Source organism: Leucopleurus acutus (assembly GCF_964270905.1).
Source record: "Leucopleurus acutus genome assembly, chromosome: 18".
Lineage (NCBI taxonomy): Eukaryota > Metazoa > Chordata > Mammalia > Artiodactyla > Delphinidae > Leucopleurus > Leucopleurus acutus.
The window spans coordinates 64,654,337-64,670,999 of record NC_139160.1 but is presented as its reverse complement, the minus strand read 5'-3'; the positions used below and the strand labels follow the sequence as shown (position 1 = coordinate 64,670,999).

General features: G+C 43.0%; 1 protein-coding gene across 1 annotated transcript in view; it reads left to right on the top strand.

Moving 5' to 3' along the window:
• The window catches only part of DZIP1 (DAZ interacting zinc finger protein 1), a gene marked incomplete at both ends in the record, with an annotated part of 50,507 nt that overhangs the window by 8,668 nt on the left and 25,176 nt on the right, over positions 1-16,663 (top strand). The window contains 5 exons of the mRNA XM_082859347.1: positions 445-569; positions 2,941-3,102; positions 6,582-6,719; positions 8,427-8,489; positions 16,250-16,390. Coding sequence (XP_082715473.1) covers positions 445-569; positions 2,941-3,102; positions 6,582-6,719; positions 8,427-8,489; positions 16,250-16,390 — 629 coding nt within the window. The remainder of the gene's footprint in view (positions 1-444; positions 570-2,940; positions 3,103-6,581; positions 6,720-8,426; positions 8,490-16,249; positions 16,391-16,663) is intronic.

Here is a 16,663-nt window from a genome sequence, read left to right as displayed (position 1 = left end):
AGCACAGATGAGGTTCTCAGGAGAGTTCGGTGGGAGCCAGAAGGATGGTGACCGTAGAGATTTCAATACTGTGGTACCTGCCGTGGAAGCTATTGCTTCCCTTCTCTGACTGAGACAGGCATCTTGAAGAAGAGCCCAGGATTATTCCTTGTACCGTTTTTGCTCCCTGAACGGGCTCTCACCCTATCTATGTAGGATAATCCAACCTCAATCTAGTGGCTGAAAGAATGTGCTAAAAATAATTCAGCTCTCAATAATATGAAGGACTGAAAATAAATATTGAATAGTAGAGAGTAAAAGTTGGCTCATGCGGCATGAAAAAAGTAATATCCCAAGAAAAAGCAGTTTCCTTTGTCTTTGTCTTGTCAGTAGGATGTACCCCAAAAGTTTTCAGATAGGTTTTCTAAGAGATGGTATTTTAACGAGGTATTTCTGTTGCAGCAGAGTATAAGACAAGGGCACAGACTGACAAGCTCCAGAATGAGATCGACATGTTGAAGGAGCAGCTGCAGCTCACCAGGTCTCAGCTAGAGGCTGCACAGCATGCCCATGTAGTCAGATTCTCTAAGGTATGCTAAATTCAGAAACACTTGTATGTTGGGAAGGAGTGGGGTTAATTCCTTGTAAATGTTTGGTAGAATTCACTAGTGAAACCGTCTGGTCCTGAGCTTTTCTTTTTTGGGAGTTTTTTGATTACTGATTCAATCTTCTTACTCATTATTCATCTGTTGAGATTTTCTCTTTCTTCATGATTCAATCTTGGTAGGTTGTATGTCTCTAGGAGTTTATTTCTTCTAGATTGTCCAATTGGTTGGCATGCAATTGTTCATAGTAGGCTATCATGAGCCTTTGTAATTCTGTAGTATCAGTTGTAATGTCTCCTCTTTCATGTATAATTTTCATTTATTTGAGTCCTCTTTCTTTTCTTTGTTAGTCTAGCTAAAGGTTTGTCAATTTTGTGTATCTTTTCAAAAAATCACCTCTTAGTTTTTTAAATCTTTTCTATCATCTTCTTATCCTGTGTTTCATTTATTTCTGCTCTAACCTTTATCATTTCCTTCCTTCTGCTAACTTGGGACTTAGTTTGTTCTTTTTTTCTGGTTCTTTGAGGTATAATGTTAGGTTGCTTATTTGAGATCTCTCTTTGTTCTTCATGTAGGCGTTTATAGCTATAAACTTTCCTTTTACAGCTGCTTTTAATGCATCCCATAAGTTTCTGTATGTTGTGTTTCCATTTTATTTGTCTCAGGATGTTTTTGATTCCCCTTTTGATTTTTCCTTTGATCCATTAGTCGTTCAGGAATGTGTGTTTAATTTCCAGTTATTTGTGAATTTCAATTTTTCCTTCTGTTACTGTTTTCTAGTTTCATAACACTGTGGTGAGAAAAAATACTTGATATAAAGTGAGTCTTCCTGAATTTGTTAATACTTGTTTTATGACCTAATATATGATCTATCCTGGAGGATATTCTGTATGTACTTGAGATGGATGTGTGTTCTGCTGTTATTGGATAGGATGTTCTGCATATCTCTTTTAGGTCCATTTCGTCTACAGTATTGTTCAACTCCTGTGTTTCCTTATTGATTTTCTGTCTGGATTACCCATTGTTGAGAGTGGGGTATTAAAATCCCCCTACTATTATTGTATTGTTGTTTATTTCTCCTTCTCATTCTGTTGGTATTTGCTTTATATATTTTAGGTGCTCCAATGCTTCATGCATATATATTTACAGTTGTTATAGTTTCTTGATGAATTGACCTCTTTATCATTATGTAATGACCTTTTTTGGTCACTTGAGAACTTCCTTTTTTTTTTTTTTTGCGGTACGCGGGCCTCTCACTGTTGTGGCCTCTCCCGTTGCGGAGCACAGGCTCCAGACACACAGGCTCAGCGGCCATGGCTCACAGACCCAGCCGCTTCGTGGCATGTGGGATCTTCCCGGACCGGGGCACGAACCCGTGTCCCCTGCATCAGCAGGCGGACTCTCAACCACTGCGCCACCAGGGAAGCCCCTTCCTTTTTTAATGTAGGTGCATACAGTTATAAATTTCCCTCTGAGCACTGATTTGTCTGCTTCCCTTTTTTGGTACATTGTGCTTTAATTTTCATTCATCCTGAAGTATTTTTGAATTTCCCTAGTGAGGTTTTCTTTGACCCATTGGCTGTTTAAGAGTATATTGTTTAATTTTCATACATTTGTGAATTTTCCAGTTTTCCTTTTGTTAGTGATTTCTGGCCTCATTCTGTTGTGGTTGGAGGAGATAACTTTGCATGATATCAACCTTTTAAAATTGAACATCATTTTAAGGCCTAACATATAGTCTATCCTGGTGAATCTTCCATGTGCATTTAACAAGAACGTATATTCTGCTGTTGTTGGGTGCAGTGTTCTGTATGTTTGTTAGGTGGAGTATATTTGTAGTGTAGTTCAGGTCCCCAATTAGGAGAATAAAAATACACAACAGAAGGTCATCCAGAAATCAAAGGCTGATCGGACCAGACCTTGAATTTAGCTTATATAAAAATGTATTTGTGTTTATTAAGGGTGAGATGGGGCCACGCTAGCCACATTGGTATGGTATCAAGAAAGGTTCTTCTCAATAGACTTTTAAAGTATGTTTACATTTTACATATGATTGCATGCCTACTCTACAAGTTCACAGATCATAGAACTTTTGAGACTTTGGACCTCTGCGTTTGTGCTTTAAGGAATGTAAGGACAAAAGGATGCTGTGTGCTGCCTTTGGTTTAGAAAAATCATTGTGCACAGACCTGCCATTATATGCAGTGTTTTTGCAACCAAAACAAACAGAAGAAGCCTAACTGAAATTTGCAAGTCTAGCTGACCCATTTGAGGTGAAACTATGTCTGTGTATTTACATTTCTGCATACTTGCTTCATACCAGAGCTTTGAAAGCCATGTATTACATCAATTTCAGGAATATGAAATGCAGAAAACAAAAGAGGAAGAATTTCTGAAGTTATTTGATAGATGGAAGGAAGAAGAAAAGGAGAAACTAGCTGATGAAATGGAAAAAGTCAAGGAACTGTTTATGAAGGAGTTTAAAGAACTAACTTCTAAGAATTCAGCGTTAGAATATGTGAGTATTGGGAGTTCCCTGGTGGTCCAGTGGTTAGGACTCTGAGCTTCCCGTGCTGGGGGCACAGGTTTGATCACTGGTTGGGGAACTAAGATCCCACAAGCCACGTGGCTCCACCCGAAAATACCCACAAAAAACGTTGAAAATAGGTAAGTATTAAACCTCGGAGTCTTCCTAGCAATGTTAGAGCTGTGGCCTTGAGAGGTGGCATTAGAGTGGCAGTGTGGCCCATGGATCCAGAAGTTCCTTTGTTGTGCCGTGGCCCAGACACCGCTCCTCCCTGAGAGTCTTGGGAGCTCAAGGCATACGGAAGAGACAGCAAGTCAGAAGAGTCGTTTCCTTGAGAGTGGGAGCTTTGACCCCAAACCCCAGTGCAGAACACTTGGTACATTTTAGATGGATCAGAGAAGAAGGTCCCTCTTTCTTAGCTGGTTAGGTTTAGATAGCCCAAAACAATAACTCCCTCCCTGAGTTTTAGAGCTTTCCAAAGGAACTTTCCAGAAAGACTGACAGAGATTGCCAAGGTGGGAGAAGGAAGCTGACCCAGAAAGACAGAGGGAGAGCCTTTGCCAGGCCCCTTCCTCACCCCAGTCCTAGCAGGTGTGAGTGAGCTGGATGTCGCTAAAGGCAACCTCCACTTCCCCGTGGGAGCAGCTGAGGTCACAGTGAAGCAAAGGAGGCAAGGGAAGAGTCTGGAGCTCCCTCTAGGGGCCAACATGTTTATAAACTAAAATAGAGGGATAGTTTTGGAATACTGCTAAGATCCTTCTCTAAAACGGCCTGAACCCTCTCACAGGGATGGGCAAACTGTGACCTGTGACCCAGACCTGACAAACCACCTGATTTTGTATGGCTCTCAAGCTAAGAGAGCTTTTTACACTTTTAAGTGGTTGAAAAAAGTCAAAAGAAGAAATATCTCACGACACGTGAAAATTATATGAAGTTTACCTTTCGGTGTCCACAAGTGAAGGTTTTTTGGAACACAGCCATACTCTTTCCTCCACACTTTGTCTGTGGAGCTTTTGTGCTGGAGCCGTGGAGTTGAGAGGTTATGACCAAGATCTTACGTGTCTCCCAAAGTCAAATACTATCTGGCTCTTTACAGAAAAAGTTTGCCAGCCGCTGTCACGTCTTTACAAAGCAAATGTGGCCCGAGGTTAACAACTGGTGAAGGGGAAACGGGTGTTCATTATACTCTTCTGTCAACTTTTTCCTAAGTTGTAATTTGCAAATAAAAAGTTGAGGGGAAATTAACTTAGGGTGGCTCGTTGTGTCTTTTCTGTAGGGCTTTCTTCAGTCAACTCCCTGTGGGTTCAACTGTCCCCTATCACCTCGCCTGGTTCTAAGCCTCAGAACCTGTGGGCGGGAGTAATGCTTTTACGACCCCTACTCCAGGGGCTTCTCCCGAACTCAGACCCTTGGCGTCTTCTCAAAGTGGGATGCCGTATCACCCGCAGTAGTGGATTCTGATAGTAACCAATTTAAGACTGGCGTTTTATGTCTTCTCCATCAAGGCCACACTTTTTTTTTCCTTGCGATAAAGCTGCCAGTATGGCTCTTTTGCCTGAGGTTCCCTGCATGGTTATCCCTGCCCCAGGGATCATTGTGGAATTGGACTTTTCCCTACCTAGGACTTTTTTTTACCATTCATATAGGTAGATATATTTTTTAATAAATACATTTATTTATTTATTTTTAGTTGCGGCGAGCGGGGGCTACTCTTCATTGTGGTGCTCGGGCTTCTCATTGCGGTGGCTTCTCGTGTTGCAGAGCACGGGCTCTAGGCGCGCAGGCTTCAGTAGTTGTGGCGCGCAGGCTCTAGAGCGCAGGCTCAGTGGTTGTGGCGCACAGGCTTAGTTGCTCTGCGGCATGTGGGATCTTCCCGGACCAGGGCTCGAACCCGTGTCCCCTGCATTGGCAGGCAGATTCTTAACCACTGTACCACTAGAGGAGCCCCATATATTTTCTTCAAACGGCTTTTTTGAGATGTTTACCTATCATACAATTCACCCACTTAAACTGTACAGTTCAGTGGTTTTTACTATGTTCACAGAGTTATGCAACCATCATCACAGTCATTTTAGAACATTTCATCACCCAAAGGAGAAGCCTTGTACCCACTGGCACTCCCTCCCACCCCTGGCAACCACAGATCTACTTTCTGTCTCTATGCATTTGCCTGTGCTGGACATTTCATATAAATTAAATCGTATAAAATGTGATCTTTTGTGAGTGGCTTCTTTTCACTTAGTATAATGTTTTCAAGATTCATCCACATTGTGGTATGTATCAATATATTTTTTTAATTGCCGAATGATATTTCATTGTATGGATACACATTTTATTGATCCATTATTCGATGGACATTTGGGTTGTTTGCCCACTTGGGCTATAGAGCGTTTTAAAAATTATTATTAATAATAGACTATTTTTTGGAATAGTTTTAGGTTTACTGAGCAAATAGTACAGAAAGTTCCATATAAATACCCCTCTCCTAACCCTGTACACAGTTTTCCACATTACTAACGTCTTAAATTAGTATCATACATTTGTTACAATTAATGCGCCAATACTGGTACATTAGTATTAACTAAAGTCCATACTTCATTCAGATTTCTTTTGCTTTTACCTAACATCCTTTTTCTGCCCTAGGGTCCTATCCAGGATACCTAAGTACATTTAGTTATCTTGTTTCTCTAGGCTCAGGCTTGTTTTTGATGACCTTGACAGTTTTAAGGTGTACTCTTCAGGTATATTGTAGGATGCCCCTCTGTTGGAATTTACCTGATATTCTTCTCATGGTTAGACAGGGTTTATGGGTTTTGGGGAAGAAGTCCTCAGAGATAAAGTACAATTTTCATCACGTCATTTCAAGGGTACATACCATCTACATGGTTTATGACTGTTGGTGTTGACCTTGATCACCTGGCTGAGGTAGTATTTGTCAGGTTTCTCCCCACCCCACTGCCCCCCATTCCATACTGTGCTCTTTGGAAGGAAGTCACCTTGTGCAGGCCAGACTTAAGCGGTAGGGGACAATGCTCCCCCATCCTTTTGTGTTTGAAGTTAACGTATTACCTTCTGAGGGTATTTACTGCCAGTAACTTTGGGAATAGCCTATAAGCAAAGAGTAACATTAAAACCTTATGTCCCTAGTGGTCCCTGGAAGATGCTGGCCTCCTCACATCCTGAGAATCAGCTGCACCCAGTTCCTCTGTTTCTGGCACTGTTGCCTGCCCATTAAAGTTTTAAAGATCGATTATCTGAGATTAGAAAGTTTAGGTTTTCCTTTCCCTTTCTCTCCCAGTGCACGTTCTTTTGTTGGAGGTAATGAAACGGGAAAACCACTGGGAATGAGAAGCAGGAGAGGCCCGGTGAACGTCCAGGAGGATAGTCAGGTGCTCCCCAATTTTGTTCTCTGTGTCAGTCATATAAAAGTGTGAACATCTGTACCAGTGATTCTGAATTTTATTTTATAGCAATTGTCAGAAATCCAGAAGTCCAATATGCAGATCAAGTGTAACATAGGCACATTAAAAGATGCACATGAGCTTAAAGAAGAACGTCCTCAGCATCCCCAGGATTTCCAAAATGTGATGCAACTTCTTGATAGTCAGGTATGTAAAGGTGGGTGACTACTGCAGCAGAGGCCTGGTCTTTCTGGGTGAGGTAATTTACAGTAAGCACCATCTACAAAAAAGTGCCTCTTTCAGTGACGATGAAGGTGACTAATTCTTTTCTCCTTATCTCCTAACACATGTGTAATTCAGAATAGGTGTTCATTCGATACTTACTGATTGACTAATAGATGTGGATACAGAACAGTTGGCAAAGTTGTTTAGTTTTTCCTTGACTAATATCTATTTGAATTGGTTCATATTACCTTAGTAGTTATTTTTCATATTTCAGATGTAGACCCCCTTTCAAAAGGCATAGAAAGGCATATTGAAGCCCTGACATTTTAGAGCTTAAATATATGGCCGCCTTGGCAAACTGATGGTCTTATACATTTATCAAATAAATTACAGTCATTTGGAAGTGAACCTCAGTAATCAGTACAGCCTTTGTCCTGGCTATTTTGATCACACTGATTTAGGGGAACTTTTTTTTTTTTTTAGCCAGGAAACATAGAGATTAAAGCTTATGAATTCAGGATTTTTTCAGAAAGCAATATTATGGCATTTTAAAAGGTAAATGTGTTTTTGAACATGGACTACTGCCACTGCTTCTTGTCTTGCCTCTCTCCCCTCAATCTACCTTTCGTGTTATAGCCAGGGTGATCATGTCACCATCCTGTCTAAAATCCTTCAGTGGCTCCCCATCTTTCACAGAACAAAGTCTAGGACCCTTAACCAGCATTCAGAGTCCCTGGGCATCTGGTCCTGCCATCTCCCACCATTCTTGCCTTTACCTTGACGCCCCAGTAGCCCCAAAGAGCTCCTGGTTCCCAGGACGAGGCAATCTGGTTTTGCTTTTTCAGCTTTCTTTGTTATGCACCTTCCAGTTTTCAGGCCCTGACACTTATTCAGCTGGGATGGCATCTCTTCTGGAGAGTCCTCCAGGAGTTCTGGGTTATTGCACTGCCACAGTCCTCCAAGCTGGACCTGATCACGTGCACATTATGTGGGAACCCTCCATTGTATGTCCACTGTTCCGGGCAGGGCAAGCAGGGCCTGTCTCTTAGTTCTCTCCCAGCCTGCCAGCGGCTGCCCAGCAAGGTGCCTGGTATGCGGTAGGGGACCAGGAATTGGGTCCTGAACTGAACTGTTGGCATTTGCTCCCAGCAGGCTGCTGTCTCACTAGTTGAAGGACCCAGTTATGAAATCCTCAGGTCCCACCTAAATTTCTTTTGTCTCCTTCCTGTGAGCTCTATCAGTTCAGAACCTATGGACCCAGAAACCTTGATGTTTCCTTTTAGCTTCTGAGGTTAACAAACTAGCACCTGTTTTTTTAAATTAAGTTTTATTGGAACACAGCCGTACTATTATGTACCGTCTATGACTTCATTTACATATTACTTATGGCTGTTCTCCTACCTAGTAGTAGTGACTGAGTCATCTAGCCCCCAGAGTCTAATATATTTTCTATTAGCCCCTTAACAGAAAATGTTTGCTGAACCTTGCCTCAGAGTATAAGATTAAAACCAAGTGCAAGTGTGTTTAAACATTTTTGACTGTATTTATTTACTTTTTTAAATGCCTGCTAAAATTTTACCAAATAGATGGTTGGGTTTCATAGGTACTCACTAAAAAGGAAGCTTCCATTTTGAGTAGATGTCATTGTTACAGTTACACTAAATTACTCTTGTTTTACTAATTTTGTAGGAAAGCAAGTGGACAGCTCGAGTTCAGGCTCTTCATCAAGAACACAAGAAAGAGAAGAGCCGGGTAAGATTAAGAAACCAACGACCTATAAAAAGTGGGTCTTTCTGAAAAGAATGTTTGCTTTTCTCTATAATAAAGGTAATGTTTATCCACTTAAGACATTTGTGGAGAAATATATAACAAAAATTAAAATTACTCATCATTCCAATACCATAGATAACCAGTGTTACTGCTTTGTTATAATTTCTTTCAATCTTTTTCCTATGCTGTAAGTGTTGCGTTTCTATAAGTATAGAAACCCATGCATATAATATGTCTCACAGATTTTGAATTTTGCTTTATATCTATAACTTTATACATTTTTCATTTAATATATCATAAACAGTTTCCTGTGTTTTAAAATATTATTCAAAATCATGAATTTTTTAATGGCTCCATGATGATCTTATGGCTGTATCATCAGTTATTTAATCATTTCTCCATTGTTGAATACATGTTTCTAATTTTTAAACATTACAGAGTGGCAGTCTAAATAAATTTTGAATACAGGCATACCTTATTTTATTGCACTTTGCAGATAATTGCGTTTTTTACAAATTGAAGGTTTGTGGCAACCCTGCATTGTCAGATGATGCATTTTTTAGCAATAAAGTTTTTTGGGTTTAATTTTTATTTATTTTATTTTTGGCTGTGTTGGATCTTTGTTGCTGCACGTGGGCTTTTCTCTGGTTGCGGTGAGCGGGGGCTACTCTTGGTTGCGGTGTGCAGGCTTCTCATTGCGGTGGCTTCTCTTATTGAGCACCGGCTCTAGGCACATGGGCTTCAGTAGTTGTGGCACACAGGCTCAGTAGTTGTGGCTCGCGGGCTCTAGAGTGTAGGCTCAGTAGTTGTGGTGCGTGGGCTTAGTTGCTCCGTGACATGTGGGATCTTCCCGGACCAGGGCTCAAACCCGTGTCCCCTGCATTGGCAGGTGGATTCTTAACTACTGAGCCACCAAGGAAGCCTGCAATAAAGTATTTTAAATTAAGACATATACATTGTTTATTTTAAGACATAACGCTATTGCACACTTAATAGACCACAGTGTAGTGTAAACATAACTTTTGTATGCACTAGGAAACCAAAAAATTCACGTGATTCGCTTTACTGCTGTGATCTGGAACTGAACACACAGTATCTCTGAGGTCTGCCTATAAAAAGAAGGATTGTTCACATTAAAGTCATTTTAATGAAAACAAAAATGAATTGTAACATCTATTCCTTTTCCGCTGAGTACATCAGAAATGTAAGTGTTAAAATGCTTTTTACAGGGCTTCCCTGGTGGCGCAGTGGTTGAGAGTCTGCCTGCCGATGCAGGGGACGCAGGTTCGTGCCCCGGTTCGGGAAGATCCCACATGCCACGGAGCGGCTGGGCCCGTGAGCCATGGCCACTGAGCCTGCGCATCCGGAGCCTGTGCTCCGCAGCGGGAGAGGCCACAACAGTGAGAGGCCCACGTACCGCAAAAAAAAAAAAAAAAAAAAAAAAATGCTTTTACAATAGTGTAAAAAATGTAAAGTAGATTTATTTGGGATTTTAAGACAGGAAAACATCTGTTGATTTTTTCACTTTAAATTGTATGTGTTTTGTAGCCCTTTGTATCCCCTTTTGGGCAAACAACGTAGACTGGGTGGCTTATGAACAACAGAAATGTATTTCTCATAGTTCTGGTGCTCCAGGAATTGGACAGAGAGCTTGTTAAAGGGGAGTAGTGTCTGGGCTGTGTGTAGATATAACGCCCATGTTTCTTTCTCCAGTCTAAGCCACCCTTCTGAGCTCCAGACGAAGTAGCCAGCTCTGTACTTGACATCCCCACTGCTTCTTCCATGTAACATGTCTAAAGTGAAGCTCTTGGATTTGTCCCCAGAGGTGTCTTGCTTTTGGCTGATGGTACCCTAGTCCACTCAGATGCACTCCCTCAGCCCCCAGTTCCAGGCTATCGGCAGGTCCTGCCGAGTATCTCATATCCATGTTCTTCTGGACATTTCTGTTGCTTCCACCCTCCACTGAGCTCCCACCATTTCCAAGAGGGCCCAGTAACTGGCTTCCCAATTCCAGCCTTTTGCTCGTGTAATCTGCTCTCTGCAGAGCAGCCGAAATAATCTGGCTGTCGGCCACCACCGTGGCCTCATCCTGAACCTCTCTCTGAACCGACTCTCTTTAGCTACGGTGGCCTTCTGGTAATTTGTAGAACGTGTGGCCTTTTTCTCCTTTTACATTTGTTTTCGCTGCTGGGAGGTCCTTCCACTTTTTTTTTTTAATTTAATTTTTTTTAAATTAAATTTAATTTTTTTTATACAGCAGATTCTTATTAGTCATCAATTTTATACACATCAGTGTATACATGTCAATCCTAATCACCCAATTCATCACACCACCACCACCCCTGCCTCTTTCCCCCCTTGGTATCCATACGTTTATTCTTTACATCTGTCTCAATTTCTGCCCTGCAAACCGGTTCATCTGTACCATTTTTTCTAGGTTCCACATATATGCGTTAATATACGATATTTGTTTTTCTCTTTCTGACTTACTTCACTCTGTATGACAGTCTCTAGATCCATCCACGTCTCTACAAATGACCCAATTTCGTTCCTTTTTATGGCTGAGTAATATTCCATTGTATATATGTACCACATCTTCTTTATCCATTCATCTGTTGATGGGCATTTAGGTTGCTTCCATGACCTGGCTATTGTAAATAGTGCTGCAATGAACATTGGGGTGCATGTGTCTTTTTGAATTATGGTTTTCTCAGGGTATATGCCCGGTAGTGGGATTGCTGCATCATACGGTAATTCTATTTTTAGTTTTTAAGGAACCTCCGTACTGTTTCCACTTGTTCTTTATGTGGCTGTCTCCTTCCCCTCTGATTTGGTTTTCTCTGTTGTGTAGCAAATTACCACAGATTTATTAGCTCCCAGTTTCCATGGGATAGGAGTCCAGGCACGGCTTGGCTGGGTTGTCTGCTCGGGGTCTCACAAGCTGCATTCAAGGTGTCAGCTGCGCTGTGGTCTCATCTGGGGCTCCGGGGCCCCTCCCAAGCCCGTTCAGACGATTGGCGACGTGCAGTTCCTTACGGTTAGCCATGGGAGGGAGACCCCCGGCTCCGCCGTTCACAGGCTGGCTGTGACGTCTTCAAGGCCAGTAGGAGAGCATCTCTCCTGCCTTCGTTCTCCTCCTTCGAGAGACCTGGAGTCACCCCAAGACCACTCCATCCAGGGAGGTGGTCCCCTCCCGTTATTATCCTCAGCGCTTCACAAGTGTGGCTCTCAGCACTGTTTTAAATACTTTGTTTACTTGTTTATTGTCTTGTCTGTCTCTTCAACCAGATCGCTAGCCCTGGGAGGGAGGGGCTCTGTTTACTCCTCCGTTGTATTCTCAGCATCCGATAACGTGTCTAAAACGTGGTTGGTGCTTGTTAAATATTTGCTGAAGGAATGCAGAAGGTCGATAGGTGGCCAACAAGGGGATCACACAGCCTTTTTCTGTGTGGATGGAGAGATGCTGACTGTACAGTTCAGAAGAACAGGGTGGAAAGAGCTGTGTGTCGGTGTGACGTGATATTTGAAGCAGGTCCTCTTAACCTCTGCCTCGCTGCCTTACTCACCTTTCATGCTTTAGGCACTTAGCCAGGTGAGGAGGGGAACGGCCAGTGACAACTTAGAGGAGTTGCTTTACTCTAAGAATGTTGAATCTTTCCTTCGAGATGCTCTAAGGCAGTAGTTCCTAACCAGGGACATCCTTCAGAATGACCCGAGGCTCTTCCAAAATACAGGTGTCCAGCTCTTCCCGCTGAAGGCCTGATTCAGTAGGTAAGTCTGGGACATGCAGAGTTTGGAAGCAACAGTAAGAACACCAGCAAACCCCCGACGATTGTGCTTTGGATCCATGGTTTGAACCACAGCTCTTACAGTTTGAAGTTCTATTTTTATTCTTCCGGGTGTTCTTAGAGCATTGGGGTTTAGGGACAGAATTCAGGCTTCCTTCTTAATGGGGGTGATTTTAGTCCTCGTTCCTTTAAGCCTCTTGTGGGAATGTAAGTCGCCTTCTGGCTGGAATACAGTGTACAGTATAAGTTGTAGAGGTTTACACTTGGCCACTGTGGGTGGTGATAGAGAGGAAGACCGACTGCCAGTGGTTTGGAGGAAGGAGAGGCCTGACCTGCTTGTGAGTGAGGCCCCTCACCCCACGTGCTGGGAGCGTGGAGGTTTTGTGCCACCGCCAGGCTACGCTGCTCCCTTGTCTGTTGGTTTTGCTTGTTCAGAAGCTGCGTGCTGCTTCCTTCATTTCTCTTAAACCCTAACAGAGAGGCAGATTCAATAAGGTTTAGTAATCTGTGCCTGAGACCAAACTATTAATTATTCCACATGATTGGTGCCTCCTGTTCCTACAATGCACATATTGTATTTCTCTGTTTAAGGGAAGTTGCGTTTGCCAACTTTTTATTGCTTTACCTAGATTCTTGGCAGTCTTTTTTTGGTTTTGTTTTTAAATAACATTGGTAGTTCAAAGGGAACCACAGATAAATGATGGCATGCCCTTTTCCACCCAACAGAAGACTCTTAGAGCTTGGGAGGTTGTAGAATGGTCACGCAGTGGAAGGAGAGGAGGATGGAGTAATGTGGCTGGTAGAGAAAAAGTGGAAAACTTGAAATGGTAGAAGGTCACAAGAAATAAGCTCAGGGCCACAGGCCTTTTGAAATAGTTTCTGGCTATCTCTTTCTTAGACTATCACATTTTCTGGTCAATTCTCAATTCCAGTATCAAAATGATGCCATCCCTTAGTTCTTCTTATGTACCCTTTCTGCTTGGGCCCTGCAGTGAGTCCCTATATTGCTGATTCTCAGCCTCCACCCAGAGCCCTGCACGTTTTTATTGGCTTTTCCTTCTGTTTTCCAACTCCAGATTTCCCAAACTGCTTTTGGGGGTACTCTTCCAGTAGTCTGTAAAAATGTGGGGAAGGTTCCTGACAGTGTCCTCCTGGGGGGAGATTCTTAGCATCCACTGGGATATGTAGGGTTCTTTTTAGTCCTTACTCAGGAAACCCTTTTAACTTGGTTCAACCTATTGTTTGTCCGGCCTCATGTGAGCACAGAGCGCTTCAGAGGGAAGACCCTGCAGTGTATGGATTGAGAGCATTAACTTTTTGTTGTTATTTTATTGTTTTTCTGTTCAATGTAAATGGATTATTTTTAGAGTAATTTTACGTTCACAGCAACGTTGAGGAGAAAATACACAGCGTTCTCAGATACCCCCTGCCCACCCCGTATGCACAGCCTTCACCATTATCAACATCCTACACCAGAGTGGTACACTGGTTACAATTGATGAACCTACACTGACATGTCATTATCCCCCAAAGTCCACAGTTTACATTAGGGTTCCCTCTTGAGTTGTACATTCTATGGATTTTGACAAATGTATAGTGACATGCAGCCATCATTATGGTCTCATACAGGACACTGACCTAAAAATCCTCTGTGCTCTGCCTGTTCATCCCTCCCTCCCTCCCCTCAACCCCTGATTCTTTTTACTGTCTCCATAATTTTGCCTTTTTCAGAATGTCATATAGTTGGAATCATACAGTATGTAGCCTTCTCAGATTGGCTTCTTTCACTCAACAGTATACATTTAAGGTTCCTCCAAGTCTTTTCATGGTTCGGTAGCTCATTTCTTTATAATGTTGAATAACATTCCATTGTTTGTATGAACCACAGCTTATTTATCTCTTCACCTACTGAAGGACACCTTGGTTGCTTCCAGGTTTTGGCAATTATGAATAAAGCTGCTATAGACATCCATGTGCAGTTTTCGTGTGGACATAGGGTTTTGGCTCCTTTGGGTAAATGCCAAGGAGTACAGTTGCTGGATCGTTTGGTACAAGTATGTTTAGTTTTGTAAGAAACTGCCAGACTGCCTTCCACGTGGCTGTAGCGCTCTGCCTTCCCACCAGCAATGGATGAGAGTCCTTGCTGCTCCGCATCCTTGTCAGCATTTGATATTGGCAAGCTCTGGATTTTGGCCATTCTGATAGGTACATTTTTGTTACTTTTTGATTTGGTGATTTCTTTCTTTCTCTCTCTCTTTGTTTTATTTGCGGTACGTGGGCCTCTCACTGCTGTGGCCTCTCCCGTTGCGGAGCACAGGCTCCAGACGCGCAGGCTCAGCAGCCATGGCTCACGGGCCCAGCCGCTCCGCGGCATGTGGGATCCTCCCGGACCGGGGCACAAACCCGTGTCCCCTGCATCAGCAGGCGGACTCTCAACCACTGCGCCACCAGGGAAGCCCTTTTTTTTTTTTTCATTTATTTAAGTTTATTTATTTGGGGCTGTGTTGGGTCTTGGTTACTGCGCTCGGGCTTTCTCTAGTTGCGCTGAGTGGGGGCTACTTTTCAGTGTGGTGCCCAGGCTTCTCACTGCGGTGGCTTCTCTTGTTGCGGAGCACGGGGTCTAGGCGCACGGGCTTCAGTAGTTGTGGCTCGCCGGCTCTAGAGCACAAGCTCAGTAGTTTTGGCACACGGGCTTAGTTGCTCCACGGCATGTGGGATCTTCCCGGACCAGGGGTCCAGCCCGTGTCCCCTGCATTGGCAGATGGATTCTCAACCACTGCACCACCAGGGAAGCCCGCAAGTACAGTTCATTAATGCGTTTCATGACATAGACTAAGTTTGAAAGCGTTGACTTTGAAGACAGGAAAGTTCAAGTCTGGGCTCTTCCCGCTCAAGTTGTCTGCGTTTGGGTCAGCTACTTACCTCTCTAGACTTGAGTTTCCCCATCTGAACAACGAGGTCAAAACTTGGATCCATGAGGCTGTGGTGTGGATTCAACAAGATGAAATGCCTAATGCAGCCTCTACACGTGTTGAGTGTCTGTTAAAAAAAACCTCGCCAGTTAGGAAATGCTGCCCCAGGTACTCTCTGTGCTCCTCTCAGACACAGTTACCCCACTTTCTTTGACCTGCACATCCCTGTCTCTGTTTCCAGGCCGTAGGCTTGGAATGTCCTTAGTGCCATTTACCAAGGGTATTTTCTCTTCTGTTTAAGCAACTTCCGAAGTTGTTTTAAGAATGTTTCCTTAAATTATTGAAAACAAATCCTTCTTGAATTCTTGTCCAGTATTTGATCTTCCCTGAGGTTAAGTCTCAAAAGATGAATCTGTGCATCTTTGGATCTGTTCTCTGCTTCTCTTTCTTCTGTTCCCTCCCTCCCTCCCTGCTCCCTCCCTTCCCCTTCCCCTTCCCCCTCCCCCTCCCTCCCTTCTCCTTCCCCCTCCCCCTCCCTCCCTTCCTCTTTTCCTCTACCCCCAACGCCCTCCACCTCCCATTTCTCAGTAAATATTTATTGAGAACCTGCTAAGATCCAGAGACCGTGCTAGTTGCTGGGCATATAAAATAATTCAAGTGGGCTCTCCGGCCCAGGGAGTGCACTTTCCAGCTGGGATGATGCATGTGGATGTGTGAGAACAGTACTGCGTGGGGTTGGAGCTGCTCTGAGGGAGAAGCCTTGATCCTTATCCTTGCTCATCCCTGTGTGATTTCATGTAACGGCTCAGGTTCGCTCCGCTGTTCACATCATCAGTGTTGGCTTTCTTGGGCCATGAGCTCCCTGGGAACAGAGATGAAGCCCCTTGTATGGCCAGGGGCTTCATACACGGTGATCAGACGGTTATTCAGTGTGTAGATAACATAGGCCAGCAAGAAGGTACGGCATTTATATACAAACTGTGAAAAGAAGAAATTTACGTGCAGTTTGCAGATGAATGCCTTTCTTCATTGGTTTTTCCAGCTCCTGTCACATATAGAGAAACTTCGAACCTCAATGATAGATGATCTAAATGCAAGTAATGTATTCTACAAGAAAAGGATAGAAGAGCTAGGGCAGAGGCTCCAGGAGCAGAAGGAGCTGATCATCACTCAGAGACAACAGGTATTTTGGAGTAATATTGGCACCATTTTTATGTAAACAGTGCAGTTTATCTAAGAACATGTGTTTTTATTTTAGAGCACTTGTAAGTTGGATAAGATGAAGAAGATAGAATATTTTTTTCCCTGTGGTTGTTTGTATAAGTAAATAAAATAATTTTTAAAGGTATTTTAAAATACCATAGAGCAATCAGATTTATTCAGTTAGAATTCAGAATAAATGTGAAGGTAGCTAAAATTTCTTTTGGTAATTCCTTACCAAAAGAAGCAGCTGAAT